The following is a 22030-nucleotide window of genomic DNA, read 5'->3' on the forward strand; positions in this document are numbered from 1 at the left end:
AGAAATCCTTTTTAGATACAGACTTGTCCAGCTAACTTAGCATAGCTCTTTGCGAATAGACATTCTGGTTCTTGAACGTGCCCTGTGTATAGCACCGATACAATAGAAGCCGTCTTTCTTGGGCAGAACCAGGACAGGCTCTACTTGGGAGACATTCAAGAGCGTCTAAGACATTTCCAGTGTCTGGACCGGGTTTCGAACCACGGACCTCTGGATTGACAGTCAAGCGTGTTACCACTAGACTACCGGCCCATCTGTCTAATTCTAGTTTGTATAGCTTATTTTGTTGCTTTCTTGTCTAAGGCCGCCATAGTACTTGATATATGTGTTTTACAATAATGACAATATAGCATCAAAAGAAAATAGGTTAGGGTAATTTTGCAGGAAGCACAGAGTACCACAATCACAGCCTCAGAGCAATGCATTTGCAAAGAAGGCCCACAACAAAAATTAGCTGAAACGGAAAAATATCACAGACGGGTTGCTTCAAAAATCCAACAAGTACATTTTTGATTTAATGCAAAATATAGATAGAGGGGAGGAAGGAGTAAGGGGTAGAAAGGGGATGGGGGATGGGTTGAAGGAGAAAGTAGAACAAGGATGAATATACAACGGGAATCAAGCATTAAAATATATAAACATGATAATGTGTGTATTATGTGGATATAAAACATAGATGCTGTAAGCATTCTATGATAGTTTATGCAGACTAATATACAACATTGGAAATTGTCAAATGTCAAATGATTTAATATATATAACGACTGAGAGTGCGTTTTTATCTAACAGGGGATATTTTTACAGCGAGATGTCAAAATATATCGTTCCCGACAAAGGAGACAACTCAGCTCCGCCTTTGTTAAAATATTGAATTGTCTCACTTATCGGTGAAAATATATTTCGACATCTCACTGAAAACAATCAAATTTTCATTTTATTCTATGTATTTTTTAAAGTTCAACAGTTTTTCTGTATAATATATGCTTACAGATTCAAAAACATCAATATTTTAGGACAACATTCTGATTAATTGACACTTTTGCGCAAAGTGATATAAAATATTGGTAAAGAGGCCGTTGAAATCAATACGACGCCATACTTTTAGATGTTTTATTAAAACAATATTTGAAAAATACACAATCCGCGGATAACAGATATCGACGAATGTCAAAAGTTAAAGGAGACCATATGGATATTTAACATTTTTCGATTCAATGCTGTCAGTTCGCTGAATGACACCGGAAGCTCGCTTTGTTTACCAGCCTGCTGAACGTAAGACTAAAACAAAACACAAAAATGCAAACAATTGAGAATAACCAAAAGGCCTAAGTAAATCAAGCTGTAGAATTAAATATACTCATAGATTCAATAGAAATAGCTGAGAAATATTGATCTAAAAGCTGCATAGTGTATGTCGCGAAACTGAGATTAACACAAAAGATCACAGAAACAAACTTGACAGAGAAACTACACTTCGACGAAAATGTTGGCATATAACCAAGAGAGATAATTATGGAATATTTGGCAGGTGAGATATTTTTCCGGAAAAAAAAGAATTCCCGGAGCAGTGAGTGGCATAATTTACAGTATTTTTCCAGTTAGCATAAGATAAATATTTATTTTTACATAATATAAAACTCATCCAAGTATTATATATATTTTTTTTTACTTTTAAAATTATATTAAAATTTAGTAAATATGTAAGATGTACAAAAGGCTAAATACGGAGAAAGGTAGCCCTTTCAGGCAATTTCCGTTAACCCATCAACTTAAAGAAATCTTATTCAAGAACAAATACTTTGAACGTTTTTTGTTTATCTTTAGTACTATAATGTTATGTAGGTATTGGTAAAAGAAATGATAAAGTCAACAAAGAATGATATTGTCACTGGTGGACATTTTCTTGCTTAGCAGTATATCTACATAGCATATACTTCTTGACCCCATATATTTCTGCTTAAGAATTGTGCACGACAGGTGTTTTAATTCTTATGTTTAATGTTGAAATCACTTTATTAAACTTATTGGTTATAATAATGTTCGTGAATTTTGCTTTGTTGCTTAGAAAATAAAGTTTACGATACGTTTGCTGCATTTGTCATATACCTTGCACATATCACTTATTTCTTCTGCGCTTTTATCCACAAAACCTATATCCCAATATTATAAATGTTGTTATAATATAAACTTTTACTTCGCATTTTTACTGTATGTCAGATGCATTAAAAATGTATGTGATGCTTGAATTTTGAGAATGTTATGACTTTTGAAAATTCCAAATATTTTAGAGCATAATTTCATCGATTATTTCTTTTACCTTCATGCTAAACGTACACCGATTTGAGTTCAAAGGTGTGTGTAACAAAAATATCAGGCTTCTTTAAGTTTGTGTTGTTATCATTACCATTTAGATATGTTTAAATGATTAATATCGTTCACGCGCTATTGCCGTTAACAGTTAGACTTTTGTTTTATACGTTGTACTTTGTATATTATCTGACGCAATGTTAAAAACAGTCGGCAGCGGGCGGAAATGCTATGCATAAAACTGGGACGAAGGTGTACAGCCTACATATTTTAACAACCATATTACATGGCTTTGTTTTTAATTTGCAGTATGTTTGTACATATGTTTTCATGTATCTACAAACAATTTTGTTGGATAATTTGTATGACCACACTTCTGTTCGACAGGTTCGATATAACGCCATATGCAGTCAGTGTGAATTTTTAATTATGTTAAGTTCCACCAAGTTTGGCATAGAATGCATTATGAGACTGAAAAATTGTTGTTGGATTTAACGTCGCACCGACACATGATAGGTCATATGGCGACTTTCCAGCTTTAATGGTGAAGGAAGACCCCAGGTGCCCCTCCGTGCATTATTTCATCACTAGCGGGCACCTGGGTAGAACCACCGACCTTCCGTAAGCCAGCTGGATGGCTTCCTCACATGAAGAATTCAACGCCCCGAGTGAGGCTCGAACCCACACCGGTGAGGGGCAAGTGATTTGAAGTCAGCGACCTTAACCACTCGGTCACGGAGGCTCCCCGAGACTGAAAAATGAATGTGTAAGTAACACATTAGTAAAAAGGTGATAATAAAGTTAATTCCTCTATTATTATACGCCCGTTAAACGGACGTCTTATGTTATGACGCATGCGCCTATCCGACGGTCCGACTGGACGTCATATTTCGTGTTCAGAGTATAATTTAATAACCATTCAAGGTATTGACTTTAAACTTAGCATATGGATAGATAGCAATGGGACAATATACAGAGCACATGAACCTGCTCCTTCTTATTTTGTGTCCAGAGCATAAAGTAATAACTATTTAAGGTATTGACTTTAATCTTAGCACATAGGTAGATGATAATGAGACAATGTGCAGCGTGCATTCATGAATCAGGTCTGTAGCTCAAAGGATAAGGTTACAGCAAGGTCAAATCATTCCATCATAGTTTGTTCCCATAATAAAATATAGGGTAGGTGGCGGTAAGACGATGTGCAGTGCGCTTGTACTTCGTCCGTAGGTCAAAACTTAATATCAGAATTTAAATATGTCTTTTGTATTTTGTACCGAAAGCAGAACTTCAAAACTACTCCAGATATGATTATAAACTTTGAATATGAAAAGCTGGGCAGCAATGAGTTAATTTGAGGATTACAACAATCCGCATTATTCTCACCCCTGCAGCCACGATCCACTACCAAACAAAGTCACTTTAATACTTTTTTGCCTTTAAAGTTTGTATTTGAGCGCATGAACAAGGTCGGTAGGTCTAAAATCAAGGTTACAGCTAGGTTAAGTCTTTTTGACATATTTCGTGTACAGGGCATAATTTTATAATCATTCAATGTAATGACTTTGAATTTGGCATGAAGGTAGGTGACATTGAGACAGAATCCAGAGTGCGTGCACTTTGGTCAGTAGAGTTCCAATGTATTTGTAAATGTGAATGAAAATGTTCTATATAATTTGTTCCAAGAACACAGTATCAAAATTGTTCAAGCTTAAAACTTTAAACTTGGATAATAGTTGGTGGTGATGTGTTGATTTGAGGACTGCAACATTCAACATTACTTCCCTCTTCACAATCCACACACACTATCATCCCCTTCTCCCCCCCCCCCCCCCCCACCCCAACACCATCACTCCCTTCAAAAATGTACTTTCAGTTTTAAGCTACTGAGTAGTCGATCGCTCAGCCGTACAAAACCCTACAACCTCTTTCCACTGTGACATGACACCCCCTCTGCGACAACCACGCGGAACATTTAAAAGTGTTACTTCCTCTTCATCTGATATAGAGGATCGGATGTATAATTCCCGAAGCTCCGATCTCATCGTTACTTATACTGCAACTTATCATGAAATAAGATTTTATTTGTCATCACTTGTTTAACCAAATAATTGAGATAAATAAAATGGTTTTCCTTTCTAACATTTTAATATACCAGATTTGTATACCATTTCACATGTCGCGTGCTAATATCTTGCCTTATTTAACTCAATTATCTGATGCAATATGATCACGATGTTATACCATGATTACAATTATTATCTATTTTATAAATTAACCCTCAATTATAAAGCTATGCCAGGTAGATTATTAACGTATATGTATTACGTATTATGATACGTATATGTCTCATCGGCGATGATATAAAAACAAGTAGTTGTGTTTATACGTGTATGATAGACGCCTGTGAATAGTCGCAAATACTCTTTGACTAGAACAAAACATACAGGTAAGATTTTTTACTGTAAATTAAATAGAAACTACATAATAATGTATTAATAAGTATTAATAAACATGAAAGTGAATGATCGTTGATTCAGTCATTTTGATTAAACGGCAAATGGAAATTTTCAAACGCGATGAGTGTCTCTTAATTTGTTTTCAGTACGTTGACATCGCCAGCCTAATATTTGTTTACAATAACAGCATCACTGTACAATAATCATCTCATATTCTCAATTTGTGAAGCAGTTAAAAGAATTTTAAAAAAAAAACTGCATGGCTATTGCAATAGTATGGCTAAAACATATTTGTAAAGGTAATTCTGCACGCTCGGATCGATTTATTTTGTGCAATAAAGAATTTGATTAAACCCTGATAATTCAAACTTCAGAATATACTTAGAAAATTCAGCAAATAAAAACGATAAAAAAGAGTCGTGTGCTTGATTTTTGCTAGACTGATTCAAAACATTTGGACCTCACGCATTTTTTCATAATGGAAATCTATGGGAAATTCACAACTTTCTTAACATTTTCTTGACAGAAATATTTCTACAATGTAGATATCAATGGAACTTCTCGCAGACATAAACAGACATATGATCTATTGTTTATGGTGAAATAAAATTGTATAGGTCCGTGTGCTTAGTTTTGAGATATTCGATCATGATTTAAGTGAACTACATATTTCAAGCTAATTTTTTTAGATTCTATTTTGACTTTTTTAACGTGTCAGATGTATTAATATTATATTTTAACTTTAGAAAGATGTTACAAAAAATGGCGCACATGTTTCAATAACGACAGAACAGTTTTGTAGGCAAGTCACTTATGTGTGTACATAGATATAATATATATAAGTTTAGTCTGTAAATTACATTCCTATTCTTAAATGCTTCGATAATATTTTGATGTATTTGTTTATTACATAATTATATATGTTCAATCTTTACTTTTAACTTTAACAGTTAACTGAAGAATAGTTTTAAAAAGTTTTAAAGTAAATAAATAACGGAAGATTAGTTTCAAAACATTTTAAAGTAAATATTCTTAATTAGGGACTTACTTTTAAATTTCACTAATGTTCCTTCTGGATGGATATTAAAGCACAAAACTGTAACTTCTACAACAATGATATATATTAGGAATACAAGTATGTATAAGGAGAACAGTTGTTATAAATGTCCTTTGTATTTGGGGTGCAGCTTACATTGATCGTAAATTTGTCACAGAAGAAGTGTCTTTTTGAAATATATTAAAGGAGTAAGATTAGTATTACTTATACTGTATATTGCTCAGTTTGTACAGTTACAAATACTTATTAATTTTTAAAGTTTTCACCAAATTTTATTGACTTGTAATCTACCAAAACTACGGTCATGTCGTTAATATTTTGGTAGCTATTGTTGTATAAAGTTTCCTTCAGGAAAATAACGATACCATTTCAAACTTATTAACCTCAAATAAACTGCATCGTAATTGTCGGTTATCAACATGTGACACTAGCGTACTTGACTAAGCCGATAATATAATCATATTAAACCGTAATTACAATTGTCCAAAACGAAATAATGCATAATTATATAATTATCTCGATAACTGTAACACAAATTAAATAAATGTACTGATAAAAATCTATTTTTGAATTATCCGCTTTAATTATCTGTACTGATGTTACCTAACCCAAACCACCACGTGCAGATAAGGTATAAACTTTATATTGTGATAAGATGGTGAAAGCATAGTTATCTACTTGATTGTTTATTATGGCGATAAAGGTCCATAGCAGGTTTTGTTCGTTGCACGTACCTGAGAATGAGACATTATTTTTGGCAAAACATGTGGACATACTGTGGATCGAGTGTATGTATATAGTTTGTTAATTCAAAGTTATTACTTTTTCAATAGCATTTTCAAATTGTAAAATAGAGAATCAAATCTCTTGAAACATATTCGGCTTGAACAAGTAACAAAAGAATACCGCATAGAAAATTTAGTTTTGTATTTTATGTTGCTTTGATAAGAGCCAATACGACACAATTTACGCCAATGGCGACTTTAACCTTTTGATGTTGACTGAAGATCCCTGGTGCCCCTCCAGGCCTTGTTTTAGGATTGATCTAACACTTCCACTGACCTATCTTCCGTAAAGCAGCTGAAAACTAAAAACATGAACAAACACTACCAACACCGGAGAGGGCAACTGATTTGGAGTCAATGGCCTCAACCACTTGGCGATGGAAGCCCTTTTTGTATGGCAAAGAAAACTTCAAATATATATATAACTACTCATCTTTGTGTTCCTTCCCTTTCATAAACAATTTGTGATTGTATGTTTGTTCATGTCCATGTCCATGTTTAGTAGTATATCTGTGACTTTTATGGAATCACTTTTTATGAGATATTACGGTTTTTTCTATATTCTTGATATTTTCGATATTTTGTTGACAATGCAATATTATCAATTCATCATGTGTGTAAATATCCGAGAGTGAACGTAACGCCTTTTGACGTTGAGTAACTCCCGATTTTCTTGTTCATCTTGAGTAAGGCATAGCACCGAAATGTCGATAAAATTAACTGTAACAATATTGATGATAGTGTCCGACAAATCAATTGCACGGAGCCCGCGGGCTGTTTTAGCACGATTGATCTTGTTCCTACACACTTCAACACTGAACTGTGAGATACCTTCTTCGGCATCTTACCTTACATACACAACCTTATCTGAATTATCTGAATGGTCCTTACAACGGCAATTATGCTTGATGTGCTGAAAATAGAACCGTCGACAAAGGTCTTAACAAATTCAGAATGAATGTTCAGTAATTGGCACATTACAATTTGTCACTTCCGCCGAATACTTCGTATTAAGATATCATACCTCATCTACGTGGTGATTGAATAAACTTTCTGGTGCAATGTTTAATTATCAATTCTGATTCATTTGTTCCCAATAATAATATAAAGTTTTAAGTGGGATACTAAAACAAACGATCACATGTACCATTTAAGAACACACTGTCATTATCCATGCTTATATTTCTCTCTATAAGACAAATAAAATTATACTACGTAATTTCTGAATCATCGACATTTCTTCTCCCTTTACCCTTTACAGGCAAAGTCCATTCGTACCCAAAGACGTCAACGTCAGAATGTTATTATTTAAAATGTTCCTCTCTGTCAGATTTTAATCCAGCTATTTCACCAGCTGCTTTTTGCACACTGTACGAAGCAACTGCTTCTATCGAACATGAGTGTATATAAGGATTAATGATTGTTTTGATAAAATGTGTTTAAGTTTAAATGTGTTTTTTGAGTTTGAAAAATATTTCAAAGATCTATTACCTAATAAATACAGATTTGCTATGTCACGATTGAGATTGATATTATCTTCCCATCAATTACGTATTGAATATGGACGTTATAGTGCTAATAGAATATCAGCAATATAAGACTTTTGTAGGCAACCTGTATAAAAGTCTGCTTCTAAATTTCTGAGTCGTACATTCCGATTGATTAATTCTCACTGAAGGTTCTATTTTGACTGTACAAGTTCCTGTTTCCAAAAACAACAGACATATCTTAATGACCAATATGCAATACATGACGGGGATGTCCCTTTTCTGTTCATGTCAATGAATGATATAATAAATTATAAAGATGGGCTCACATTGTACAAATAAAATGTATGTACTTTGATGCTCGCGTAATCCTGGGGTGGCCCTTAGTATATATAGTAACTGCAAAATTGCTGCAATTATGGTGATGTGACAATGCAATAATGCTGCCTAACTACTGTCTCGATATGTAGAGTGTCTGCTTAGAGTGCTGGAGGTCGAATGCATCATACCACGTCTACGGCATTAATTCCAGTGCGGCAGCACTAAAATGTTTGGCTTTTGGCTCACTTCTACACTGGCATTTATATTATTGATAAATGGTTAAGGAATACGCTAAACCCGACCACATACACGCGCGCATGCAGATAATTACGCAGGCACACGCACTTAAAACTAACGAAATCAATAAGCATGCTGCATATCTGCTTGCTGCACAAAAAGCATTTAAGTGTGTCAATTCTATATTTACGTTGCAATGTCATGCACAAATAGCTTTGTTTTTCTTTTTGCTGACAAAACTACAAAACTAGCAAAATTTGGACAGGGTACGTACTTTTAACATTTGCTAGCTAGGCATTAATTAAACTTATGATTGACACGCCATCAAGTTAGGATTTTTTTAAACAGGTTCCATAACTTTAATTTGCATTTTAACAAAATGGTGCACCCCTTTTCGCCTTTTATCATTCAAATGACAAGGCTGTTGAAGAGTCGAGCGTTGCTGTCCCCAACAGTTTTTTTTTTTATTCAGATCGTCTCACCTTCACAATTTAAGGTACTTGATGAAATAAACTATGGTACAAGAGTTGAATTCTTCATGTGAGGAAGCCATCCAGCTGGCTTACACTGCGGAAAATGGTTCCGTATACGGGAGTGTACGCATTCCGTATACTCCTAATGTACGGGCGTATACGGAAGCATTTTTTTCCCGTATATGGAACATTCCATACACGGGAATCCCGTATTCTTTAACTGGACATTCATGTTTTCTCACATGGATCCGTTCATTCATACTTAGCATAAATACGTTTCAACAGTTCATGTCAGTATTCAAAGTTAGGGACTGTCAAGGTCCAAAAGTATGTTTAAGGCGTAGGTTTTGATCATACTTTCAGGAAAGATACCTTTTATATGATATTTGTATATTAGACATATACGGGACCGTATACTCCCGTATATGCAAATATTTTTCGCAGTGTTACGGAAGGTCGGTGGTTCTACCCAGGTGCCCGCTCGTGATAAAATAATGCACGGAGGGGCACCTGGGGTCTTCCTCCACCATCTAAGCTGGAAAGTCGCCATATGACCTATCATGTGTCGGTGCAACGTTAAATCCAACAAAAAAAGAAAAGAAAAAATGTTGAGTGAAATCCCATTTATGCACGATCATGTGAACTATAAAACTGTGATACGATCTAGTTTAAATATTCTATATCATTACAATGTGTTTAAACAGAAGACAAAGGAATGCAACGCGTTTCGTATCAAACTATTTCTTCAGACAAACATACAATGTATACGAAAACTCAGTGTCACAAAGTACTGTTGAAAATAATAGGTAATTTAAAATGCAAATACAGCTTTGCATTACTCGTACATATGACGAATTATGAAATATTCAGGTTGCAGATTATCTCCAGTGATGCCTAAGTGACAATAATGCCACTACACCCTTTCGCCATAATAAATGTTCAGGTATGTTAACTTTACTATTGACTAAAACAATACTTACTCGTATGCTGCATTTAAAGGTTGGATAAAAATGTGTGAAATTATAGTGATATTGAGCTTGCAAAAATTCTTTAAAGGAGTTTTGTGCGTACTCATCTAAATAGTTTAGATGCTATCCTGAAATTGCAGATGTCTGTCTGATGCAATCAAGACCAATCATTATATGCGGTTTGATGACAATAGAGACTGTCGCAGAAATTAAGAAGAAACAGTAAGGCTAATGGATCGATTATCTTTGACCAAAATGAAATCTGACATGAAACCGAAACATATTATAAAACTTTTTGTAGTAAAAAAATGTTAGTAGATGATTTCAATCTAGAAAATGAACTAGATGAGTATGATATACAGAAGTTAAGTGCTGAACAAGCCAATGATATTGAAGGTCTTTTAACTTATAGTGAGGTACATGAAACATTAAAAAATATGAAAAGAGAAAAAAGACTTGAATGTGATGGTTTTACTTCCAAGTTTTTCAAAGTGTTTTTGGGGAAATTAGGGCATTTTGTTGTTAGAGCAATAAACTGTGCTTTTTATCAAATGTTGTTTTTTTTTCAAAGAATATTAAGCTAGGAACCATAACTTGCATCCTAAAGGAGAATAAACCAAAACAATTTAAAAAAAACTGGAGACCAATAACACTCTTGAATGTACTGTATAAACTGGCTTCTGGTAACATCGCAAATAGGTTGAAAAAATGTTGAATATACCAATTTCAAATGAACACACAGGATTTGTTAAAGGTCGTAATATTGGTGAAAACACCAGGTTACTATATGGCATTATGCAATATACTGAAGCAAATTATATTCCTGGGCTACTTGTACTGATTAATTTCGAAAAGGCATTTGATTCAATATCCTTTAAATTTATTGAAAATTTGGTAACATGATGAAGAAATGGATCAATATGCTCCTGTATAATACAGAGGTTTGTGTACAACTGAATGGATTTTTATTAAATGTTTTCAAAGTTGAACGTGGCTGCAGACAAGGAGACCCAATTTCACCTTATATCTTTATTTTGTGTGCAGAAATTTTAGCTATCAAAATACGACAAAGTAAGGATATTAAGGGAATACAGATTGAAGGTGAAGAATATAAGATTTCTCAGTTTGCTGACGATACTTGTATATTACTGGATGGAACTGACAGGTCTCTGTTAGATAGATTTTCATTGATATCTGGTTTAAAGATAAACTATGACAAGACAAAAATCATTTGGATAGGCTCCCTCAAATATAGTACTAGGTTTATTAAAATACGATGGAAACTATCGTGGGGGATACTCAATTTAAAGTGCTAGGCCTAGTTTTTGATGTTGATCTAAACAGAATGTATGACTTAAACTTTAAAGAAAAGTTAAGTAAATTGAAAAATAGTATTACATACTGGAAAAGACGTAAATTAACACCAATAGGTAGAATAACAGTTGTCAAGGCAATGTTACTTCCTCTGTTGACAAATCTGTTTATAAATCTGCCAACTCCTGCTGAGAATTTTATCAAGAATCTTACTGATATGCTAAATGAATTTGTCTGAAGTGGTAAAAATAAAATAAATAATACAGTGTTTATCAAAGACTACACTAAAAATGATCGATATTCCAAGTTACATATATAGTCTAAAAATTAAATGGCTAAGAAATTATGTTTGTAATAGCAAGAGTAACTGTTATAATTTGGTAACTTAGAGATCAATATTTGATATGGAGAAACTTTTTAATTGTGGCAAAATATATGCCCAAATTACTATTGAAAAAATAAAAATATCTTCTGGATAGATGTACTGAAGGCTTACATTTCTTATATGGATAAGCTGCCTATTGTTAATACAGCACAGTTACATAATATGCCACTTTTTATAATAACAACTTTTGTATAAATAGAAAGCATATCTACATATCTTCATTGTATTCAAAAGGGAAAAGATTTGTAAATGACATAATTGATGATGATGGAAAATTTCTAGACCTTAACCATTTACAAGAAGTAACTGGAAGGCCGCTTAATTTCCTCCATTATTTTTGCTTAAGAAATGCTGTTACTAGTTATATTAAAAGAATAAAAATACCACTAGAAAAAAAAAACTCTTAAAATCAAAAATTAGTTGTTATATGCATCCCATTCTTTTAAAGACATATATAAATAAATTTTTACCAAAAATGAAGATATACCAACAAGTCAAGCTAAGTGGGACTGCTTAAGTGAAAATAGTATAAATTGGAACCTAATGTATAGTTATGTTTTTAAGTGTACAAGAGATACATACATACAGTGGTTACAAACGAGAATAATACATAGAATTTTAGCAACAAACTCCCTGCTGTTTAAAATAAAAATTAAGAATAATAATTTGTGCACTTTTTGTCAAAGCCAGGAGGGAACTTTAATCCATCTCTTTTGGGAATGTACAAAGGTTAAGCCAGTCATAAAATATATAATAAAGTAACTTGAACACTTTGACCCAAATTGTGAAATAAATAAGTTGACTGTTTTGTTGGGATCTGTGAGAAAAGACTATATGTTAGATATTCTTTTTTTAGAAACAAAAACGTATATATACTTATGTAAACGGAACCAGGTTATGCCTAGCATTGTAGGTTTAAGAAATAGCCTTAAGTTTTCATGGGAGATATATTAAGCTTCAAATATGACTGATTTAGAATTTGACAGATGGGCAATTGTAAGACACTTTTTATGTTAACTACATTTGAATGGTAATTTTTAAACTAAATAGTACTGAATATTGTACAATGGATATAAAACCAATATATTAAATAGTTACCAAACATTTATCAACCTTTTACAGTAATGTGAAAATCTGTAGCATTCTTTATTGTTTGCACTGTATACAATATTTATATTTTTTGTTGTATTTTTGTCTGTTTTCTCGTTTGCTCTCATTTGCACCATATAAAAGAGGGTAATGAATCTGTACAGTTACATAAATATTATATCGAATGATGAGTACGTGTAGTTCCTTGTTAAAATGTTTGTGTAGTCATTGAAAAGCCATAGAGCTTGTCTGTAATTATTTATATGTCTTATGAAATAAAAACATTATCCCTCTTACAAAAAAAGAAGAAACAGTGAAAGTTTCCATTTAACAGTTTTGCAAGAGCAACACAGTCACTAATCCCTGGGCAAGTACAATAACCTGCTATATCTTTTCGAATTATTGCGACAAAACGGTATATAGTTTTTTTTGTTTGTTTTTATATTAAGAAAAAACGGAAAAACAGGTTTCTTTCAGAATCTACATGCCAGAAAATAACTACTAAGAATATCGGGACACTTAAAGGAATACTATTCATACACTTAGTACCTGATATCACTTGCCTGTTTTTTTGACATCCGGTCCTCCTCTCATTTTGACGGACTTGCTTTGTATATCAGGTCCTCCTTTCATATTGACGGATTTGCTTTTACATTAGTTTCTTTCCAGACTGAATTTCATTTTTGAGTCCAGATTTTAATGTTCCACGACTTTTTTTACTTATCAGGTTATATAATGTCAACTAAAAATTTCCCTAACTATGCTTTCCTCTTTCATTGCCCAGACAGTAGTGATGTCATTGTATTACGTTCAGCATGATATCACAATGTTCGTTTCTTGGAAAGGTTTTGGATACATTTGACACCATACTTATTCTTGACTAATGCTTAACCTCTCATGTAGAAGCAAAAGTGTTTGTGTAAATAATGAATCTTAGAACAGTGTAAATTTAGTAATTAGTCTTTAAAGTCTCTCTGACTAAGTCTCGAACTGGTGTGAAATTTTCAGCGCTTGGGACATGTAGTTGCCTGAGTCAAATGTTAAAAACTGTGGAAATAAAGCATGTTCGGATTTTTTCTAGAGGACATTTTTTTTTACTTTTACGCAGCTTCATGTAAGTGTTTATTTTATTGTTAGTTTAATAAGGATACATGAAAGTCAATAAAGTTGAATTCAATATGCCTTAAGATGTTTTAGATGAATGTTTGACATCCATTTGGTAATAATATGCATTTTAACTACGAGAAATAAACAATTTAGGATAGTTTTAAAACGGTTGTATTGATTTTATTGTTGATTACCTTCACTAACACATTTGGTAAAAATGAACTGGAAAAAAACTAAGAAAGAGAAATATTAACTCAAGATTTTAGCAATAATGTGAACAATCTTCGATATCCCCATAGCTTACACATTACAGATTGTCATTTCGAATAGATACATTGTTGCCTATTGTGGTCTCTCTGAACAATAAAGATACTATTGTTTAATTAAAAAAAAGTGAAATCGGTAATAAGTCACCAACTGAATGCGTAAACTATTTGATTTTGCTCATGGTAGAATGATCTCTAAACAAGGAAGATACTTTTTTTACAGATGTACAAGATGATATCGCGAAGTATAACTTCTCTTCAAAGTGAATAACCTTACTTTTTATGTAAAAATATATTTAAAGTATGTCCTCTATATAAAGACAAGAGTAATAAAAAACCTTGGTTTCTTCATTCATCTTTTCCATACAAGGAATTTTCCTTGATTTTCCATTCAAGTATATCATACAAGAAATTCATATTTCTTATAAGACTAAAGAAATCAACATAATTAAAGAAGTTCCTGGGATGCAATTGCTTTACTCACTGTACTCATTTTAGTACTCATAATATCGTTTATAAATGATAATCCATTAGGCTAAAACATCACCAATTTCTATTACTGAGTCGGCTAAACGCTGAAAGCGTTTAACGAGTCCTTGCTATCGTCCGATTTCTCACTCTCATTGTATGGCCTCACAACACAGCGAATTGATGAAGTTCCATTAGATTGTCTCTAATTTTAAAGAGTTCATTGATCGGATGAAGTTCAATTATGTCAATCCCATTTCCTATGACTAATATACGTTGTACTCTGTCTGTCACAAATTGACATACGGGCCTTATTTTATCTGTATTGTAAATGCTGGTATTACATCATCTTTTTGTAAATTTTTGAGTTATTGAGTTAAATGTTATATTTCACGCATGAAATACCTCTAATGTTTTTCTGTATTTCATAACTTAAATTTCCATGTAAATTTCATTAAATTCGGTTCAGTAATAAGAAAGTTGATATTTTATAAACTTCAGTAATTTATCTTTTTTATCCCCAAAACCACTATAATGGGCCTCAAATTGTCAATTTCAATCCGCGCCAAAGTAGTTAGATTTCCCGGCTATATCGTGAATCCCGTGGAAATACAAATAGTCAAGAGTTTACGCATAGGTCGTGAATCCCATGAAATTTAGTATTTGGCGGGACATTACCCTTTAAATAGACTGGACTAGATATGCCTTGCGCACACCACCTTCCGACATTATAGACGAATCTATGTCTGATTAATTTTTCTTGCTAGAAATTTATGCTCGATCGAGGTAAGAAATTTATTTGTTAGATTTTTGTATGATTTTTTGCATTACGATTTTTATTTGGTAAATTTTTGTGCATTCTACAGAATTCTGTAACATTTACTTTTCGGCATATGATTTTGGCTAGTTTCGGTATGTCAGGATGATTTATTAAATTTTTCAGACTTTTGTAAATTATTTAGAAAGAGGAATCTAAAATGTTTCGTTTATATAAGATGTAAAATTTGTACTGAAATTTGTATCATGATATTATAAAGTACTTTGTTTCAAAAACTTACGTCAAACATTTCGTTGTTATGGAACGCCATTACTGCATTGTATTGTTATGTATAAATCTATATGTCAAGTTTAGTACCTTGTATGTAATATATTATTGTAATTTGTAATTGTGTGCCAGTCTATAGCACATCTAATTAATGTCCGTTTTAGTGTACGGTATTAGATATTAATATGGATGCCAACTATGATATAACGTTTGATTTATATTGAATTTTGTTAATTTGTAGTTGTAAATAATAGCTGCAGTTTATCATGTCCGTATCTATAATGTTTCATCATATACTTTTCATATCTTTTTCATACTTTAATTTTAGTCTTTTAAGTAAGTATTTTTTGTAATAATGGAAATAATTAGTGACGTATTTTAATCATGTGACGTCTGAACTTAGTAGCACATATATTTTGTATAAGTAGCACGTATTATTTATGGGAGCTTACGGAGGTATGGTGTACCCAAAGGAGCAGTTTTATGCCCTGACTTATTTGTTTTGCTATGGTGCTTACCATATGTTATATATTTTAGCTTCTTCCGCCAGACGATTTTACCTGGTGATGTCATAACCCGGAAGTACAATGCCCGAGGTTCACTTGTCTTCACTCGCCTGGATGTGATATTCCCAGCGCAGAGCTTACGTCCCATGGTTGTGCCGTAAACCGCAAAGACGCAGATTTTTGTTATCCTCTGAAGTCAGCTCAGGGATGCAATCACCTACCACGATAGGGAGCCAATACGGAATCAACGTATTCACGGTTTAAAGGGACTTGTTTTACAGATACGTTTATATATTGTTTGTGCTACTTAAAGTTCGCAATTAAATTAAAGAACTGTGACACGTCACTTTAGAATGGAACTGTAAGATCTTTTGTATCCGGAGATACTGAACTTTGATTTTTTTTTCTTTCTTATAATCAGTTGTTTTTTTAATATCATCTATGCATTGTTAATAATCATCTTATGTAAATAAATTTGTAAATATTGTAAAGGGTGTTGATTTGTTCTGATGGTTACTGTCACACTGTCAAATTTATGAAGTGTAATTGTGCAATATTCGAAGAAAAAAGGCCACATATTTTCTTCCGCGGTAACTCATTAAGCATAAACACGCATAATGATTCTGCGGGATTTGGTAATACATTTGCGCATATGATTATGGTGACTAATTTTATGCCCTTTTGTCACAAAATAGGAATTATGATGTTCACAAATTCAAATAAAAACTGCATATTAACTTATCAGCCAAATTATCCATTATTTACTCTGTCCGTTTCCAAAATAATCTTTAAAATCATTGCGCAAATAACAAATGTATAGCGCTGTGCATTTCATGAACTGTGCAGGCTTTGGGGTTTCGTTTTGAGGAGGCTACGTTTTTGGTGCGTGGCATTCCCTGTTTGATATTTTTCTTTGTTTTTTACATCCAGCGAAAGACAAAATATAGTTCCAGAACATACTGCTAGTATTTTATTGTGTCAGGTACCTCTGAAAGCAATGGAATGTCTCTTATCCAAGACTTTACCACATCGGTAAAATAAAGTTATGACAGCTTCATTTTAAATGGCCCGAATAAGATATGTGCAGTACGTTAATTCTTCGTGGATGAATCCTAATTACATTCTCGGCCAGATCAAAATGGTGCAAAATCGCGAGTGGCGAAAATGCAAACGTCTACATACAACTTCGTTTTAAATCGTAACCTTTCTGGAATTTTGGCTGGTTCGGATAATTTGCTTACGATTTAAATAAGAGGTAATTTCACCGTAAACTTCAATGTCAGATACTGCAAATTGCTGCTAAACTGTCTTCGTATCATAACAATTTGTAAAATATAGTGTTGAAACTGGAGATTTTGGCGGTATAAAGAAAAGTATAATCGTAACCGGATATAGTATTTTTGGTAAATATCGAGCTGTGTTATGAAATTTTAACATTCAAGTAACATACATTTCTTGTGGTGATACCCCTACCCTACTTGCAAGAGAGGGTATCCTCCCACACCCTTCCCCCATATTGCCACTTCACTGTTTGATACATTTGCCCTTTTACCACCTGCCACAATGCCCATTTCAAAATCTGACTCTATTCAAAGCGGGAAGGAACACCCCTCCCCACACCCACCCTGCTACCGACCACGTAAAAAATGGCTCAAACATTTGCAGCCCAGACTGGGCTTGTCTGTCTACATGAATCAAAATGGATAATTGAAAGTGCATGGACTTGGGGACTACTGACATGGTTTTGAAGGGGTTAACAGGTCTGAAATAGAATAAATGATGGTTTTAACTAAAAAAAGAACTACATGTATTAAGATCGGTTATCTTTTCCGGAATTGGTAGCTAGTCCGAGTAACTTCCTTTAGTTTCGAATGCTCAATTTTCCTGTCAGTGTAAACATTCATGACAGTATATATTGACACTCCGCAACATTTACATATCTTTAAACGCAAAAGTAAGTATACTTTAAATTCACATCCCTTATAATATGATTGAACAATACCTAGCGTGTGACACGGTTATCGTCAGGCCCGTTATCTGTAAAATATCTGAACAATTCTTTCGTCCATCCGTTACAAATTGTATGTGGCGATCCGCGCTATAAAATTCGTATATATAAATTTTCATATTCAAATTTTATCATGTGCGAATATATACCAGCCTATAATTGCCATTTTTGGTAATGCCGGAGGCAAATGTTTACTTGAAAAATATTTATAGTCATGGGCAGTATCTTAGTGTCAGCTGTTAAATTGTAGTTTGTACTTTCAACATTTTTATTTTTGCAAACCACTCTTCATTTTTAGAGAAATATATTGGGTTTAAATACTTGTATAATGCCAATCAAAGTTTTATTAGGCAATCTTTTAAAATTTCCATTTCATCTATTGTAACAAAATCTCTATTCTCTTGGGGGAAAACATAACTAAAATCAAACTGAAACTGGTGGACTATACTACCAGTACATCAATCATAAGTTGACCTTCAGGCCAGATTTTTGCCCAGCTTTCTAATTAAATACATTTATTCAAGCAAGGAAATCTATGCTTCTCCATCCTGAAATAAATTTTAGTGGATTTTAAGGAGAAGAGATTAACTATTGAACTCTGTTATTCCTAATCAGCTTCTTTTTGGCGAATTTGTATAAACAATAAAATTAAATTAATCATTCACGACAATTGCTCTTTATACATGGCTGACTTTATTGATAAGTCTTGGTCAAACAATATGTCATTGGAACACATGAGTAAGAATCTTCACACGTTTGATGTGTAAAAATGCATGACCGCCTGAGGGATATCATCTCTAGATAGCGCACGAAATTATACTCCGATCACACGGCATCTCAACTCGATCGTTCGGCATCTTATCTCTAGAGTACGACATCTTATTTCGAGCACATGGAATGTTCTTACTAAAGTACGACATCTTATCCAAATCGCTCGAAACATTACCTTGATCGCAAGTCATTTTGTTTCGATATGTTATTCCCAGCGCATTTTATTTCAATCGCCCGACATTTTATCTCGAGCGATCGAGATAATTCAATAAAAGAAATGTACTAAACATACCATCGTATTGGCTTCCCTGAACACTATTTTTGAAATGGTTTTAATTTATGTGTTTAAATGTTTTATTATCAGAAGTCAGCCAAAAGCAGAGGACAGTAGAAGAACACTCAACATTTAACATTTAAACCGGACATATATACAAAAAGACGCATATCAGAGGTTGGCGGATGTGAATGTTTATATGTTAACGTAAATGTATAAGAACGTATAAAATATTTGACTTTGATTGCTTTCAAGATCTTTAGCTTAGAAAATTGCAAAATTAAATAGAGATTTTATAGATTCCACATTAGCAGCTTTAAAATAATATTACGTGAATTGGAGGTTCGTTTAAATTTGAACGATACATATTTTAAATTGTTTCAAATGTACTGTCATAAATCAAGGATGTTAAAATGTTGAGAAACGGTGTTTCTTACTTATGACAAACTGTCCTATATATTTATATTTGAAGGTCAGAAAAAGGCTTCCGAAGGAATACATGCTTGGTCATTAGAATTCGCAAAAAAATATGGTTGGCAGCATTCCTCCAAGAAATCCTGGTAAAATCTATTTTTATTTCTGAGTGTTAGCTTGTTTAACTATTTCAATAAATAATTTGGAAAAAGCACAGTTTTATATATTGTATTTTTAATAATTATGCGGAGTCGTAATTTTGTCCTTTTATATATTTAGATAACAAACCAGAGCAAAGTCGCGAAATGAAGTTCGTTTGAGTTTAGATTCCTTTACCATAACGACAACTCGATTACATCATCGAGACAAATAAGAGTAGAATATCCATGGATGTTTCGTAAATGTTAATCAGTATTTTACAAGGATGATTTGTTGTTATTTTGGTAAAATTGAACAGCTACTGTTACAGGTAGGCTTTGGCAAGTTATAGTGGTCTAAACATTCTTCTAGAACTTGTCCAAATTAAATGTAATGTACTTATACTGAATTTGAATAGCGCTGCTATTCCGACTGAAAAACAACAACAACAACAACAACAAAAAACAAACAAACAAAAAACAACAAACAAACAAACAAACAGCTATGTTCATTTCGATTATTGCGGTGGCAAATGGCTTTTGTGGTATATTTAAGAGTGACAGTCCTCGAAATATTCTAACACTTGCACACACTAAGACTGAAAATAAACTAGGCTAAGGTAACCATTTGACGTCATTAGTTCGTTCGTCATACGCAGGCTGTTTTGTTAAAAATAAGGTACTGTCTTGAGGTTCTAAAATAGGTTAAAATTTACACCGAATATGTTCAAAGTTTGTTGAATTAAACGGTTTTCAGGTGAAGTAATTGCTTCATTCACTTTTTACTCGACCATGGAAAAATAGGCATGAATAGGCATGAATAGTACGGCGCAAAGTTTATAGGATAAGTTTTTTTGGTGCATCAGTGAAATATGCCTTTAAAACACACATTTTACACAAAGCTAGGTACAAAACAAAACAGTTTTTAAATCATAGAGCAGTTATGTGATTTATTTTCGGTAGCAGTTTTGTGATGAAATGAATTTAGTATGTTTAATCTATAGTCGAAAGCTTATTTTACCCGAAACGCATTATTTTCTTCCAGAGAAATGTCTGTTTAAACCGCAGAGACCGGGATCGTGGCCATCTGCTCACAGATATGGTGAGTATTTACCTTGTCACAATTTAACTAAATAACATGTATTAAATAAGCTGCAGAAGTAATTTTAAGTATGTGTATGAGGTAATGAAATAATCTAAATATTAATTCAACTAATGCTATGATACATGACCTTCGGAAAATACCAGCCTTGAAAGATGGCAACGATCAGGTAAACACACTTATCTCACCTTCTACAAAATTCTTGCATTTTTATTGGTTAATAGATATCACGTGCAGACCCGATATATTTCGTAAAGAGTTGGACATTTTTCGGTATAAATTTGATCACTCTGTAAACTAGATAGAAAAGGATGAAACAACAGTTTTAACACATTTTTTCCACCGTATTTTAGGGTGATTTTCATAAAGGATCTAGTTAATGAGCTTCTTGGTTTTGTGATTAAGTCAAAATATCTGCACAAAAATAAAGGAATATGATACCTTAAAACAAACAAACTGTGGTCTGCGCTGCATGTAGCTATGTTAGTTTACAAAATGTCTCGGTTCCTACCATTTATCGTAAACGCCTCCTCCATATCTGTGCTCGTAGTATTTAGCCTGTATCATTTTGTGACATCTCACAGGTGTCCTGTGCAGATATGATTTATTTAGCAACAAATGAAGTACATGGTAGTTAGTATACAGATTTTGTTTACAATTGCATTAGTAATTATGTCCAAGTTAAGGAAATACGAAAGGTAAGGACACTAAGTAAAATGAAATCGATACATTGCTTGTTTGTGTTCATATAAGGGGTATACAGCTGTCTTGAAAATCCATTTCAGGATATGGTTTTCCTCGACAGTGTATATCCCCTATCTAGTCACTAACAAGCAATATAACTAATAATGTTGACATATCCAACTAACAACTAAAGTTCGTTTAAGTTTGTGCTTTGTCTTTAATCTGTTTGATATTTTAATCTCTACATGAACACAAGTGTCGGATGTCCTTTGTCAGTCGCTCATAATTTCTTTAAATAACATATCCTAAAACCACCAAGTCAGTTACAGCAGACTTTGCAGGAATGTTCTTTGGAAAGTTCCTCTT

General features: G+C 33.1%; 2 protein-coding genes across 4 annotated transcripts in view; both read left to right on the forward strand.

The window, feature by feature from the left end:
• LOC128549572 (uncharacterized) overlaps nt 1-22030 on the forward strand; it is a 372750-nt gene that overhangs the window by 199658 nt on the left and 151062 nt on the right. The gene's annotated exons all lie outside the window — the stretch shown is intronic.
• The window catches only part of LOC128549280 (uncharacterized), a 34997-nt gene continuing 19493 nt past the window's right edge, over nt 6527-22030 (forward strand). Inside the window, exons 1-4 of the mRNA XM_053525840.1 lie at nt 6527-6611; nt 19418-19504; nt 19800-19887; nt 20924-20980. Of these exons, the coding sequence (XP_053381815.1) occupies nt 19857-19887; nt 20924-20980 (88 nt within the window). The 5' untranslated portion in view covers nt 6527-6611; nt 19418-19504; nt 19800-19856. The remainder of the gene's footprint in view (nt 6612-19417; nt 19505-19799; nt 19888-20923; nt 20981-22030) is intronic.

Source organism: Mercenaria mercenaria, chromosome 16, assembly GCF_021730395.1.
Source record: "Mercenaria mercenaria strain notata chromosome 16, MADL_Memer_1, whole genome shotgun sequence".
NCBI lineage: Eukaryota > Metazoa > Mollusca > Bivalvia > Venerida > Veneridae > Mercenaria > Mercenaria mercenaria.